Source organism: Mauremys mutica, chromosome 10 (assembly GCF_020497125.1).
Source record: "Mauremys mutica isolate MM-2020 ecotype Southern chromosome 10, ASM2049712v1, whole genome shotgun sequence".
NCBI classification, from domain to species: domain Eukaryota; kingdom Metazoa; phylum Chordata; order Testudines; family Geoemydidae; genus Mauremys; species Mauremys mutica.
In genome coordinates, this window is record NC_059081.1 from 61202421 (window position 1) to 61218840 (window position 16420).

The following is a 16420-nucleotide window of genomic DNA, read 5'->3' on the forward strand; positions in this document are numbered from 1 at the left end:
TAGTCTTGTGCACAGGATTACTTCCTGAGATCAGTTTACATATGAGGAAACTGATGAGGTTTATGCTCCAGGTCTAGAATCACTCTCCAGATGTAATGAATGGAAGGGTTTGAGTTCCCAACAGTTTGATAGTCCATTAAATGGTAGTTCTAGAAATCCAGTCTGACTATAAAGACAGAATTCACTATTCCAAATAAAGTATCAGAGGGGTAGCCGTGTTAGTCTGGATCTGTAAAAAGCAACAGAGTCCTGTGGCACCTTATCTGTTAGTCTTAAAGGTGCCACAGGACTCTCTGTTGCTTATGCCAAATAAAAAATCACCAAAATGGATGTGATCAGGAACACCTTATAGCTGAGGGAACTTGGTCCAGCTCAGATAGGAAACACATACATTTCTTAGCATTGAGGACAGCTCTTCTGGCTTTTCAGAGTACAGTAGAACCTCAGAGTTACAACCACCTCAGGAATGGTGGTTGTTCATAACTCTGAACAAAACGTTATGGTTGTTCTTTGAAATGTTTACAACTGAACATTGACTTAATACAGTTTTGAAACTTTGCTATGCAGAAGAAAAATCCCCCCCCCTTTTTTAGTAGTTTATGTTTAACTGTATACTGTATTTGATTGATTTTTTTTGTTTCTTTTTGTCTCTGCTGCTGCCTAATTGCATACTTCCAGTTCCAAATGAGGTGTGTGGTTGACTGGTCAGTTTGTAACTCTGAGGTTCTACTGTAGAATATGAAGCATTTACATTCTATTCATGGCACTAAAGAAGGATGAGTCTTTCAGGATTAGGAATCATGTCTTGATCTTTCTTGGATGGGGCCTGAATCATGAGATTCAGGCATATTCTGCTCTTCCTGTTGAGCCCTAGAATTCAATAGATCCATGCTTTTCTTTGTAACAAAATCTGCTTCATAGTCATCAGCACCTCTGCTAGTAGAATATGTGAAGAACAGTACTCTTTGTATTACATGATGAAAAGATAATACTCCCTGGCTTAATATTCAAGGTCCTTTCATACTTGCCAAGAATGTGTCTTCCCTTTATGTTGCCCAGATCCAAAACATCTGCAATGTACACATTATGTGGTATAGAAAATCTGCAAAGTTGCAGTTTGGGCCTCATTTATTATGTTTCGGAGACACTACAAACTGAATTTACAAGCCTTTGCAAATGTATACTGTGCGAAGAGAGTGCTCTGGCCAGTAGGCCTAGATGATGATCAGATTCTGCATTCCAGTGAGCTGTGCTTAGGAGAGGCAGGTGGAGTAAGGGGCACCTTTTGGTCTTCCTCTATATTTGGATCAAGTACCTGCCTCACCCTGACGTAACTGAGAGTAGTAATTAAACTTCCTATCTAAATTCTGTCCTCATTTGGCAGCAGTGACAGAGCCCATAGATCAATGTTCAAGGCAGAATGTGGAATGAGACTGGTCAGTGCCATAACAGCAAGCATTTGAAAGAAAGCAAAAACTTATTACAGATGCCCTAAGTTAAAATACTGCCAGTTTGGAGAACAAATGACACTACAATGTGATACATCCAAGAAGGGACTGAGGGTAGCTCTGTTGCAGGAGCTGCTGATTGCATACGCTAGTAGAGTTTTGGTAGAAACTGAACAAGGGTACATCCAATAAGAAAAAGAATTTTTGGCTGCGGTGTTGGGGTAGAGTGATTCTACCAATATGGTCACCCTGTAAAATAGTACAATCAGACCACAAACCGCTAGAGACAGTTATGTTTATCCTCTCCGTAGTGATTCGAAAAGGTTGCAGTGCATATTGATGAGCCTCCAGCACTACTAAGTACAGCTCAGATACTGTCTAGGCTGTTTGTTAGTGTTGGCTGGCACAGTGAGGCGGGAACATGTGCCAGGCATTGGGGAGGTGCTAGCACTGGGAGACAGTGCAAGATGATCAGGATGCTGTCCATCAATGTGATGCACTGTCTCACAAAATTTGCATAACTGAGCATGTGAGAAGTTCTATAAACATATGTTTAAGTGCTTTACTTTATCAGGGCCAAAGTGCCCAAAGTCTTGTTGGGTTGAGCTCTAACTCATTGTGGTTGGGGCATTGAAGCAGTCCCAGATATGTAGAGACTGGACCCATTTATGGTTCCCTGCTTATCTGCTGGGCAGTGGCAGCAGGGCAGTCTGGGAACACCAGGACCAATGCCGCTCCCAGTCCCCCAAACACTACATGAAGCAGAAGCCCCTCTTTCCATGAGCGGAGCCAGCCCTCTGGCACCCAAGTGCTGAGTCTTCAGCTATCGGAGTAGCCAGCATGTTTCCACTATACCCACGATCCCCTCTAGTATTAGGGCTGTGTTTTATATTTTTTTTCTCATCTCTTTGACAGAACGGGGACTTTTGCGGAGGGAGAAGGAGTTTTCAGGCAAGGAAGTTTGGGAAGGATAAAGGGTGAGACTGAGTTGAGTTGAGTCCTGCCAGGATATTAGAGGCATTGAAAAGAAATGTTAAGAGTTACTAAAATAGTTTGAGTTTGTAGATGAAGGTTGAGTAAAGAACTAATATAATAGATAGGAAGAGGGGTGATTAAGGTTAATAGATAATCTGTAATATGTTTTTTCACACTATAGACTTTAAGCTCTTGGGACAGGCACTGTGTCTGTGTATTACTTTGATATGAATAATATATATAAAACTTATTTGAAAACAATAATTAAACTAACCATACATTGGTCAGTTAGACCCAGTGGAAACAAAACTCATAGAGTCAATTTATATTCATTTTAATTATTGTATACATTAAAAACAAATGAAATCATACTAATGTAAGACTAACATAATGGAAATTCAGCCAGTGAGTCAAATTCCCCTTAGTCTAAAGTCTTTCTTGCCTCAAAATGCAGCAGCAAGCCATTTTCTGGAGACAGCTTTCTTGATTCTTTTAATTTACTAGGTTATAAAAAAAAAGATTCAAGAATTTCAGCTAAAATGATAAAATTACAGTGATTACATCTACATTTTCTGTTTTTAAGAAATACCATACACAATCTTTTTTTTTTTTTTACAGTGATTTGTTATCCTCTGATTATGTGGAGATTCACTATGAAGATGGAAAACCACAATTTTCTAAGGTACTATATGTATTAAATAACAGAGACTTATTCTCCCCTCCCCCCATACAATGATAATGCAGTAAAACACAAACTTTCTGTGTTGTTTACAATATTTATCAAATACCAAAAGGCATTTACCTCATATATCAAGGAATTGTGATCTTGTCTATCTGATGAAGATTCTTCAGCAGATGACAGGAGAAAAATTGTAAAAAGTGTGGGCAATTAGCTGCAAATGAAAGTGCCAAAGATGAAAGCTACAGTTCGTAAAGTATAATTTTTTCAGTTGCTCCCACACTAGAGGTCACAATCACTAAAATCTTCATTAAACATTTACTTCGCCTAAACATAACACTTCGCATAAAAGTGCAAGGCTAAGTTGTGATGGGAAGTCAGTGTAAACACTTGCAATGGCTTTTCTTTGCAAGAGTTTTTATAAAACCATGAATCAGAAAAATACATACTGGGTGAAATTCACCCCTCTTCAGAATGTCAGCAGAAAGCCTATGCACCACTTAAGTCCTCAAATTAGAGCTAAAGTAGAATTTAAGCAGTGCATAGGCTTTGGACAGAGATAAATTTTGCCCTTGAGAGAGAGGATTGCATGACCTAGTCCTTTGAGGAGACAGGGGAACAAAAATAGGTGTGTGTTTTTTTGATTTAAATAGCACAAGGGATGATTACTATATTACTGGAATGTAGAATAGCAGAGAGAAAGGAAGGATATAAAATAAATGTTAAGGCAAGAATGTCTTTGTTTAAGTTAACTGAGCTCTTAGACTTCTAAAATCGCCATAAATGCCAGAGTACAGTAGAAGTCGCAAGTCACTTTTCAGGAAACTTGTCTCTGCAGAGGGCCAGAAGGACAGCACAACATGTAAATCTTACTTTTACGCCCTCACAACCAGGGTGAATTTCACCCTTTATGTGGTTGCTATTTGTCCAGTTGCTGTATGTCCATTTGCTTAATCTGACCTCCTCATTGAAGATCTTAATTAGAGTTCAAATACAGTAGCTTTTATTCTAATGTATCAATTTATACTCTCTTCCTTGGAAAAAATAATTTCGTGCAGCATATCAAGGGAATTGCTTAGTTTTGTTAAGACATTACTGAAGAGAGCAGGCAAAAATGCCAAAGGAAGCAAGAAAACAATCCCTTCTGGCTTTTACACAGACTCAAGCAACTGTCAGCTGCAGCACCAGCAATGAGCACTGCGGTTGCTGAATCATGAGTCTAACTGGAGGATTATATTAGAACTTTAGACTCAGCAAATGGGCCACCTTTGCATGCTGCAGTAATTAGATCCAAACTTTCTGAAGGATATTTTCTGAGTTGATTGACTTAGAAACACCAATAGGGCTCTTGAGGTCACATGGTCCACAAGAGGCATAATTAACAAAAATAAAGAAAATATCTTTCTTAGGGATTTTTTAATCTGCTCAGTCTTATTTAGATATATTTGACGAATGGCAAACTGTTTATTTCTTGTTGAATATAGAGAAGTGAAATCTTGATGAAAACATCTCTCTCTAGAACTAGAGTATATAGCTTTATTATAGGGGTGAAAATAACCAGGATCAAATTGTGATCTCCTCACTCCCATGAGTGAATAATCCTATTAAATTTCTTGGAACTACTTGTGTGAGTAAAATAATCACAATTTAGCTCTTAGGAAGAACTGTTTAAATAAGACGAGTTCCATAAACTCCAGAATACAGGCCAGTGCATAATGCATATATGGGTAACTGTCATGTAACAATGGTTATTTACTTAATTTTATTAGAGTATATGAACTTAATTGTGCACAGTAAAGGTTGTGCTATACTTTTTCCAGATTCTGAACAGAACATTTAACAAAATAAACAAGATACAAAATGAAATTGCTGCTGATGTTTACAGTTCACTAAAAAGTATTACATGCCTGGTGATTCCTTAGGGTACATGGTAAGTTAGAACAATTGGAAGAAGCAGTGTGACAGCACTGTATTTACACTTTTCTCAATAAAACTATTGCAAGCATTTTTTTTTCCACCTTGATTTTAGCTAGGATTGTTGTTGACATATATTAAAGGTCAGGTCCTTAACTGTTGTAAATCAGCATGAATCCATTGCCTTTAGTGGAACTACATTGACATGTACTAGCTGAGGATCTGGCATTAAAAGCTTCTAAATTCTTCAGCACTTTCTCTTACATGTTCACTCTCTTTAAAAATTTAAATTGAGACTCATGTTTTCAATGTAAGTATATAAGGCCTGAATGGTTTCTAGGTTTGCTCTTGCTGCCAGCCTTCTAATAATAAAAATCAAGTGCACTGTACTTGTTTACTGAATTGAACTATTCACATGAAATGAAATTCTGCCACCCTTATTCACAATGAACAGTCTCTTAAGGCTTTAGCAGTCCCATCAAAAAATGACTCATGTGGCTCACTGTAATTTAGGGATTAGTAATTTTGCTATTCAGTAATAAGGATAGAATTAGATTTTAAACCTATCAGACTATAGATACGGGATATAGATTTTGTTCTATTAATTTGTTGGTATTTTTGCAGTTGCCTAAAGTATAGAATCCATAGACTACTCTAAAGGTTTTAATTTTTCTTTTCAAAGACTTGACTACTTACAGTCAAAATTAAATATTTATTAATACCACAGTGCTGCTCTACTTTCACAGCATACAGAAATTAAATAGAAAGGATTTGGGACAAGGAAGAAGATCATTTATATATTGTTCCTGAGACTGTATTTTTTAACACCAAAGAATATTTTGACAACATTTCTGTCATTTATTTCTATCTCTGTTGCTGGCTCCCATATTTACCTCTTGCTTATTATGTCATTCTGCTTCTCAGTGGGGTTTCTTTTTGTCCCCTGAGTTTTTGATATTATCAAATAATAAAAGGTCTTAATTTCCAGCTAAGATTACTCAATTTTATCTTGCCTTTATTCAGACCCTGCAAATTTGGGAAGAAACTTCTTACATCCTCCCCATCACTAGGCACCCAAATAAGGGGCAAGTACAGTCTGTCCACACATTTTATACGGTATGCCATGGAAGAGGCCTGGGTCCAGTCTTTGAAGAGTGCCTCATTTCCAGAGCACCATTCTGTGCATGGAATGAGGCAGTGCTCCTATGGAACTAGTAGTATGCATTAGTGTAGTTAAAACTGTGTCCTAATTGGAGCTGGTCAGGAAGTGCTAAAAAAAATTTTCAGAAATTTTCTGATGGGGGAAAAAAGTTCTGTTTATGTGAGAGGAAGTAGATGGTGGCAAAATAGGTGATTGAGACTGTGCACATGTTCATCAATGAAATTGAAGAAATAGTGCTGTTTCACCATGATTATGGCAGAGCTAAAGGAGAACAGAACAAATTTGTCGTGGATGAAGCTCATATAGTCATTTCTTGTCTTGCTTCTCGCTTCCTCTCGTGTGTGAAGGTTAACTATTTACTCTGTAAGTTCTCTGAGGCATGGACTTTGCATTCATATCTGTCTATGAAGTGCCCAACATACTTGTGGATCTTTACTAATATATTTTATTTAAGGTCTGGGTTTTGTCTCAGTATTGTCTACTGATATGTACAAATATCATCTTCTTAGTCAAATTATCTGCTCCTTGTTTTTTTTACAATCACATCTTTTTATGTGGCAAAATCAAGTTTTTACTCATGTTTACCTCAGTTTGCATAGTAGAGACAATAAAGTTCTGATTTTTTGATCTGGATTTTCTTCCGTAGTCATGCATCAACCACCATATTGTTTAATTAAAGTTCCCATTATATAAAGTTTCATTCTTGAAGACTTTTTAGCAAGACAACCTTAAATTTGACTTTCAGATTCCAGGCAGAGCTTATGTGGGTTAGTGTTTATTTATTTATTTATTTTTTAAAGTACTTGTAATTTCAACAGTTTTGATCTGGCTATCACTGAGAAATCATAAATATGGACCCCCATAATACCACATCTAAAGAATAATTTTTGAAAGGGAAATTGCTCTTTAAGGAAACAAAATAATTAATGGCATTGTGAGTTTAAGTAAGGAAAGACCAACCTTTGCTATGGCTGGAAGCCATATATAAATAAGTAATGTACTTTTTTCTAGGCACAGTATATTTTACCCCTTATTAGTGATGAGGAGACTCAGTGATTGTTAACATAACAGACTCTTTCCTTGAAATTTCTTCACTTGGTGTGTAGGATCCATTTTTCAGTTAGAATTAAATGATAATTTAATGTGTTGTTTTTTTAAACATTTTTAGGGTGGAGAGCACTGTTACTATCATGGAAACATTAGAGGTGTCCAGAACTCCAAAGCTGCCCTTTCAACATGTAATGGACTTAAGTGAGTGCAAATCTTCATTCCTCCAAAGAGACTATATTAACTGCTTGCTACTCTTGGATTCCTGTCCTTGGGTTTCATCTCTTGGCATGAGACAGACTGAAATTCTCCAAGCTTTCAAAGATTGTTGGCATCCTGAGGTACAGGCAGACCAGTCTTGTTTCAAGAATAGTGGCTAGTAACTCAGTGACTCCTCTAAAGTATTCTCTGTGAACGCCTTGCTGACCATGCTCAGCTAAGGAGTTTCTCATTGGCATTGCAGTTTTTTAAACTGCTTATATCCTTTGCCCTGTCTGTGGATTTTAGCTTTTGGTTGATGGCTTCTCTGTATGTTCTGATTTTTTTTTTCTGTTCCCTTTAGTTCTTCGGTTTCTTCCTCAAGACAGGTTCAGGACTGGAATAGTAGAAATGTTCTGTGTCAGGAGTGAGGTGCATTGGCAAGACAAAGTGGGGAAGCTTGTACAGTACAGAGCCTACCTTCTGTATACCTGGCTTTAACCACTGCTATTAATTCATTTTTTAAGCACCAGGGATACTAGAAATTTTTGGTGCTGTCTAGCGAAACCCTTACAGATTGTAAATACCTAGAAATAAATTAATCAAGATGGCTGATTCAAACAAATAAGAGATCAGAAATATGAACAAAAATCAGACTTCAGCTCTTCACATTACTAGAACAGTTCTCAAACTGTGGGTTGGGACTCCAAAGTGGGTCGTAGGGGTTGCTAGGGCTGGCGCTGGACTTGTTGGGCCCAGGACCGAAGCCAAAGTCAGAGCCCTACCATCCAGGGCTGAAGCCGAAGCCCAAGGGCTTCATCCCTGGGTAGTGGGGCCGAAGCCCTCAAGCTTTGGTCCCCCTATCCCAGGTGGTGGGGCTGGGCTTTGGCCCCCTGCCCGAGGCCATTGGGCTTGGGCTTTGGTCCTCCTTTCTGGGGTCATGCAGTTATTTTTTCTTGTCATAAAAGGGTCGCGGTGCAGTGAAGTTTGAGAAACCCTGCATTACTGTGATTCCAGTACTGTCAGACCAGGAATTATAATTTTGAAAAATCAGTCTTTTGATTATTATTTTTGATGTAAGTAAATAATGTAAGATAGTATATGGCCCGCAGCTCTTTGTTGATTATGTGTATATAACTCAGCTGTGTTTGTTGTCTTCTGCATATTAATTGGTGTTTTAGGAACGACCAAGATCAGATCTTGACTCTTTCCATTGTTGTGTCAAGTATTCCATTACCAAGGATCCTGTCTAGCACAAAATTGATTTTGCAGATGTGCATCACTACTATATTTTGCCAGTTACCACTGGAATTTTTTATGCTGGCTTGTTCACTAGTTTTAAATAGTACAATTGGATTTATTTGACCAAAGACCATTTGTTGGATTAAAATTATTCCTTAGTACTTATATTGGTCCTAAATCTCTTCCTTTTTCTTTCTAATGTTCCAGTGGCATGTTTGAAGATAGCACCTATGTGTACTTCATAGAACCAATGGATTTGACCTACAGTGCAGTAAGTTTATACTGCTTTGTAATTTTTTTGGTTTTGTTTGTTACAGGGATGCCTAAATGTCAGTATGTTTCTCACAAGTAATTTGCAAATCTGAATTATTAAAGATTTATTTTTAATTCCATGTTTTAACTTGAATTTTCTAATCTTAAATTCACTTTAGATTTGGGAATAGGCCATTCATGTTGGCGGCGTCTAAGGGCTTATTCCCATGGTGAATGATTTGTGGTCTATAAAAGTGTTTACCAATTTCCTCTACTGTCTGAGCTAGTGAATTTAATCCTTTCATTGACTTGGTTGAAAACCTATGTTTTGGAGCTGAGGTCAGGCACTCTATACAGAGTGCCACAGCTGGGTAGTTATCACAGAGGATTGTAGTGCCGATATGTAATGACTCTGATACAAATAGATGAATAAATTGGATCAAGAATATATTTACCCAAATATCTTATTCACACTCTGAACCTGTTCTACTTAACTTGTGGCTCTCTTTAAGTATAGTATGTTTGTACAGTTGCTCCTGAAGGCATTGATGTAAACAGAGCTGACTATTCTTCAAAGGCTAGTTTACAAATTTCAGCACAATAGACCAGGAATGTTTCTCCCGTGGGATACTTCTGCACTTTTATTTGATTTCCAAGAGACATCCTGGGGTTTTGGGTATCTGAGAGACATCAAGATGAGGATTTTCAGGCTTTGTATCTTGCCTGGCACCTCATCAGGGCATGATAAATTACACAAAGTGATGTAATTCTAACTGGTTTCTTTTAAAACCTCTCTTGGTAACAGTGAACATGACAACAGAGTCCCACAAAGGAACTGCAAGATCGTTAGTCTTTGTGTGATAAGTAATACTTTCAGAGAATACTGTATAGGGTAATACACTCTTTGAATATCTTTTGAATGATCTGTTGTGACTTCCAGCCCAAAGATGCTTCAGGTAATGTTAATCCTAGTTAGAATGATAGTGTGATGAGTTGGGTCACAGAAACCCCCTTGGGACGGGCACCTGATGTGCTGACACTACCTCTGAGCCCATTTTCCCTGCGAGCTTGGGACTTCAGTACCCTGTCTTGTTGAGCCAGACATGTTAGCCTGCTGCAAACACAGACTCAGGTCTGAACCACGTCCCCAAAAAGCTGCAGAATTAATTGAAAACAGTTTAAGAAGTGTTCCTGTCTCCGACACCCAGCTCCCAATGGGATCCAAACCCCAAATAAATCTGTTTTATTCTGTATAAAGCTTATACAGGGTAAACTCATAAATTGTCCGCCCTCTATAACACTGATAGAGAGATATGCACAGCTGTTTGCTCCCCCAGGTATTAGTCACTAACTCTGGGTTCAATAATAAGCAAAAGTGATTTTATTAAGTATAACAAGTAGAATTTAAGTGGTTCCAAGTAATAACAGACAGAACAAAGTAAGTTACCAAGCAAAATAAAACAAAAACATGCCTAATACATTAAGACAGTGGTCTCCAAACTTTTTTGATCGTGTACCCCATCAGTAAAAATTTTTTGAGCACGCACCCCCTGCTCCTGGCCGAACTGTCGAAGCAAAACAAATAAACTGCTCGGACTCCCGGCCAAACTGCCAAGGGAAGGGGAAGAAAAAAAAAAAGCCGCTCGGACTCCTGGCCGAACTGCTGAAGGGGAAAAAGAAAAAAAGCGGCGCTGCTTCGGCGGTGCTCCTCCTGCCGTGCACCCCAAAGGAGCCTCTTGCGCACCCCACTTTGGAGACTACTGCATTAAGAAACTGATTACAGATAAAATCTCACCCTCAGATGTTTCAATAAGTTTCTTTCCTAGACTGGACTCCTTCCTAGTCTGGGCCCAATGCTTTCCCCTGGAACAGTCCTTTTTCCAGCTCAGGTGGTAGCTACAGGATTTCTCATGACTGCAGCCTCCTTTGCTCTGTTCCACCCCATTATATAGCTTTGGCACAAGATGGGAATCTTTTGTCTGTCTGGGTCCCTACCTCTCTGTCTGAATGGAAAAGCCCCAGGTTTAAGATGGATTCTAGTACCAGGTGTCATGGTCACATGTCCTGTGAGACCCCAAGCCTCCATTCTTCCTGGCCTGACTCACAGGAAGGCTTGCAAGTAAATAGAGCCATTTACAACCAATTGTCCTAGTTGATGGGAGCCATTGAGATTCCAAACCACCATTAATGGCCCACACTTTGCATAATTACAATAGAATCTCAGAGTTATATTTCATATTTCTAGTTTCAGATACAAGAATGATACATTTATACAAATAGGATGACCACACTCAATAGATTATAAGATTTGTAATGATACCTTACAAGAGACCTTTTGCATGAAGCATATTCCAGTTACATTATAGTCACACTCATTAGCATATTTCATAAAATCATATGGAGTGCAATGTCACAGATAGTCCATTGGAAAATAATTTAGGAACCATTCAGTGTGGCAGCTGGATTAAGGCTCTTTGTTACAAAGCTACATACTGTACTTAAATGTAACCTGTATATGACACTGGTTATTGGTTGAAAACTGACCATATGTTCACTATTGTGGGGATCTGGTAACCCCTTCTTAATTAGGAGACAGACAATTGGGAGATTATTCTCCTAGGACAGTAGAATTTCACTCTTCATGCTGATACTGAAGTACAGAGCTTGAGGCAATGGAAAGAAATAATTAGGGTTATTTTTAGACTTCGTACAATCACTGTAATTTATGGAAGATTTTAAAATGATATCATCTCTGCCACCTCTGTGTGTGCAGGTGGAAGTTTTAAAGAGCATAGAGGATAGTTTTGGACAAGAGTATTGTTCTCAATAAAACTACTTTCTTCTATTGACCAAAATAAAATGTCTATAGGGAGATTTTCAGAGCCATAAATGGCAGTGAGGGACCCAACTTGAAAGTCAGTGCAAGTTAGGCACTGATCTCCCGCTTTGTGCATAATACCTGAGATAGATGTCCACACCAGTTATTTGATTGCAAGCATTGCTCTCATTGTTTGATTGGTTAAGTTCTTTCAGATACCTTAGGAATGGAAGGCAGTATGTTAAACTAAGTTGTATTTACTGTACATGTGCAGTTTGAATTTTTGAATATTTTACTTCCATGTTTTACACAAATCTCTCAGGAATTACACAAAAATAGCATTCTGTCTTTTCAAAAGCATTATTTGACAAGATCAGGTGATGGAATGACAAGGGAGAGAAGACAGAGATCCATGGGGCACATATCAAACTGTGATACTTTGAAATTTATCATTTTAAAAGGAGAAAACTTCAATATATTTATTCTTTTTTTGTCCTATATATAGATTTTCAGCACTGTGCATTAATTATGTTGAAAGAGACATAAATCTTACGGTTCTTTCTGTTGAGTTTCAATACAATTAAGTAGCTTGTCTTTGTGATTTATAATAGGCATACCTTTATTTTTGAGCAGGTGCAGTAAGACTGTATCTAGGTATATGTATGTATGCAGAGAGTAGAATTTGAATTCTTGAGATAACACTTCATACTGAATTAATGTCTTCTCTCTGAGGATCTCAAAGATATTTATAATCAATGAATTAATCCCTATGATATCTTTTGTAATGTACGTGATAAATAAATATTGTCCGTGTTTTAGATTAGGAAACTGAGGCAAAGCATCCAAGTGATTCGCCACACAGCCAGTCAGTAGATGAGGCAGGATTAGAAATAAAGAGGCAAGAAGCCTGACCACTAATCCTAATGAGAGACTTGTCTCACCTCTTCTGGCCCGGGAGAAAGATACAGCATTGTTAATCAGGAGCTTGTAACCTGCTCTGTGAGAGAGTTCTCCAAATAAGGCCTTCTACAATTGAAGAGTACATCATACTGAATTGTGGAGGCTTTCATGTTTGGATTAGCAGCAAAGAATCCTGTGGCACCTTATAGACTAACAGACGTTTTGCAGCATGAGCTTTCGTGGGTGAATACCCACTTCTTCAGATGCAAGAAGTGGGTATTCACCCACGAAAGCTCATGCTGCAAAACGTCTGTTAGTCTATAAGGCGCCACAGGATTCTTTGCTGCTTCTACAGAACCAGACTAACACGGCTACCCCTCTGATACATGTTTGGATTAATATTCTAAGAATCTAATGCTTAGAAGTTATCCTGGTAAAGTATACATAGCACCAATTTAAAGATATTATATTTATGTCAGTGGATATTGCTATTTCCTTTCAGGGAAAAGAACAAATAAGATGTCAATCTACTGTAATAAGTGCATCTTTCTTTTCATTTGGCATTGCTAATGAGTTGAAAATGTTTTTATACATTCTTTTTTTTAGAAAAGCACAGGCAGGCCACACATCATTCAGAGGACTTTAGGAACACAAACCTCAAAGCAAATGAAGAATGTTGGTATGTATTGGTTACATTATGTTTTCAGTAACAAAAATAATTTTAGTTGTAATGTAAATAGTTTGAGGCTCAAGTTAATGGCACCTATTTTAAACTGCTGAACTTTCTGAAGAATAAGAAAAAAGACCATTATCAAGTTGACTTCTGTATGCCAAGTTTATTATCATCACATTGAATTTCAGAAATGGTAAAATTGAACTGAAATGTTTTCACCTATCAAGACCTGTGTTTAGGTTCTTCTGGCAGAGAATAGCTGTTGGTTTCATCACTAATACTTTAATCAGCTGCTATTTTTTTGGGTGCTAGTGATTGTCATCAACACATGAAAGAGAAAAAGCAAAACTGTATGGTCAGGTCTTAGCCTCTTTATGTCCCTTTTTAGTGCATATTTAATTGTAATTATAAATCTATTCACATACTTTGTTATTGATATGGGATCCTTAAAAGTTATGAATTTTAAAGAATGCTTTGCAATTCACCTTTAAATATTTGTGAAATAGGTATTCTTAGTCCATTTCCCACTGGATAAGTGTTCACATCACAGTGATTTCTAAAATGTTTTATCGAATGTTCTTAGGATTTCACTAAACTTTTTAACTTTTGAAATTTTCCATCTTTAATTTAGATATAAAGATAAATTAATTAATCTCACTGTAAAGAGTTTCCATTTTGACAAGGATTTAAACTGCATGTTCTCCTGCATAAATACTAAATTATTTAAGTTCTGTTAATTTTATTTTCTTCAGAGACCGAATCTAGTTCTGAGTGGTCCTTCCTGTCTGAGTTACAGTGGCTCAGGAAAAGGAGAAGAAAGAGGGCCGTGAGTGTAAGTGTGACACTAAGTTTAGACCTCTGCAGTGCTCCATAAACTTCCAAATTCTTTAATTATAAGTGAGCATTGGTTCTTAGCAAACAAAATCCTTTGGATGTTTGAAACAAAGTTTAAAATATCTCTCTTTCATATTTTTACAATACAGTACTGTTTTCCACCAAATGATGCCATTATATTTGAACCTGAATCTACAGAATAAAATAGATATAGTTTATATAGTGACAGCAATACCATGTATAGTTTGAAATGAAATTTGATATTGAAAGTGTAATTAAAATTTCAATGATCATTAAGGTCTGATATTAATGTGGACAGAGTACAACCGTGGATGAAGTCTGACTACTATATAGATGCCCTTTCCTATGGACACATGGCTCATGAATTGGCATGGCCAAAGCCAAAAGTAAGAAATGTGTGATCCAAAATTGGGTTTATTAGGGAAAAAAATATGGACCGTTCTCACATCTGTAGACACAATACACATTATAACTAGTTTAAATATATCAGTTTGGACTTCATTTTGTCACATACATGTGCTCGTGGCTTATTTTAGGTTTCATTAATATTAATTTGTACCCATTTGTCTATATGAGATCAACTTTCTCCTGGGATCATACAGCACAATGTGTGGGGTTTCAAACCCTACCTATTTTTAAAAAAATCACTTTTTTCCTAGATCTAGTAAATATGACAATGGAACAAGGGATATGTTGTTTTCTGGGTCTTTTAAACACTAAGTTCTATGGAAACAGTAGCCTTTTCTGTAAACATTGGACAAAGAGGTTTGGATCTGAATTTATTCTAAATGAAATGGTCCAGATCCTCAGCTGATGTAAATTCATGTAACTCCATTGAAGTTAATGGAGTGATGCCGATTTACACTAGTTGAAGAGCTTTCTCAATTCTGGCAAACTTACTCACTTCGAGTAACATTTATGTGAGTAGTCCCATTGAAGCCAGTGAGAGATACAAACTTGGCTCTCCCACTGCTACTAGATACCTAGGTAAAAATTACCATCACACTGTCATTTCTCACAATATATTTTTAAATCCAACAGGCATCTCGTGGTATATTTGAAGAGATGAAATATCTGGAGCTCATGATTGTCAATGACCATAAAATGGTAAGTATATAGATTGAGTGGCAATCTTCCTTGTAATCTGATTCAGAAGGTGGTCCATACCTGTCTGTCTAAGTTTCTGTATCTGAGTACCTCACTCTCTGGCACAGATTTTTGGGTGTGGAGAGAGGGTCTATACCCCTCCTTGGTAGCAAGATACAGTAGCTATGTGCAATGGGGAAAATAAATTACATCCTTTTAAGGGGTGTAGAAATTTACTTCTCCCCACAGAGCAAGACAGGAATAGGGTGACGTGCTTCTGAGGAGTATGTCTGAGGTACTGTACCCCCGGGGCTACCCTTTGCTAGTGCTAATCTGAAAGACACGGTGTGGCCCATAGTAGTTAATAATACCTAGCATTTTAGACAGCACTTTAAATACTTAAAGTACTTTACAAACATTACCAAATTAATATATATTATTTATATTTGTGTTTTAATATGTATTATTAGTGTTGTGTGTGTGTATGTGTGTGTATACATAAGATGTATGTTAACATATATTTAACTGTTAAGTGGCAGTACTGTTAGAATTTAAAAATTAAATTCCATCTTTTAAGGATTAAAGAAACAGGCTGAGACTGGTAGGACACAATTTAGAGTAAAAAGCTTTGATATTTGGGCAGTAAGATATGCATGTGAAGCTCTCTCTCTCTCTTTTTTCTTCTTCCTGGTAAATCCATGCTTATAAATAGGCAGGGTAGTGAAATAAACAATAAATCTTGCCATTGGATTAAGCAAGATGTATTACATTTACAAAGAACTCTGCTCTGATTTCTTTTTTTCCTTGAGGAGATATTAAAGAAACTAGATCAGCTGACATTTGCTATTTAAATGTTACTGCTTTCATTAATTGTGCCAAGTAAGATAGGGTTATCAAAATGTCAGCACCCTGCCTGTTCAGCAGATTAAATCAGAAAGGCGGCGCCTGGGGAGTAGTATAGAAGGACTAGGCTTCTCAACAGATGTTGTGGGGTGCCCGGGGAAATTCCCCAAACTCAGGTTATCCATGGTTTGAATAGGCCATGCCCCCTGACTACCACATGGGGCCACAAAACCTACCTATCTACTCCCTACACCAGCACATTATGCAGTAGAATTCCTGTAGCCTCAAGACTATGGAGTTTTCCCCTTTAACTTTGGCCCTGCTGCAT

At 37.4% G+C, this 16420-nt stretch overlaps 1 protein-coding gene across 3 annotated transcripts in view; it reads left to right on the forward strand.

Moving 5' to 3' along the window:
- The window catches only part of LOC123378379 (disintegrin and metalloproteinase domain-containing protein 23-like), a 242767-nt gene that overhangs the window by 74611 nt on the left and 151736 nt on the right, over positions 1–16420 (forward strand). For all 3 annotated transcript variants that reach the window (XM_045032070.1, XM_045032074.1, XM_045032071.1), the window contains exons 4-9: positions 3042–3105; positions 7347–7429; positions 8873–8936; positions 13242–13314; positions 14061–14140; positions 15205–15270. In XM_045032070.1, the coding sequence (XP_044888005.1) occupies positions 3042–3105; positions 7347–7429; positions 8873–8936; positions 13242–13314; positions 14061–14140; positions 15205–15270 (430 nt within the window). The remainder of the gene's footprint in view (positions 1–3041; positions 3106–7346; positions 7430–8872; positions 8937–13241; positions 13315–14060; positions 14141–15204; positions 15271–16420) is intronic.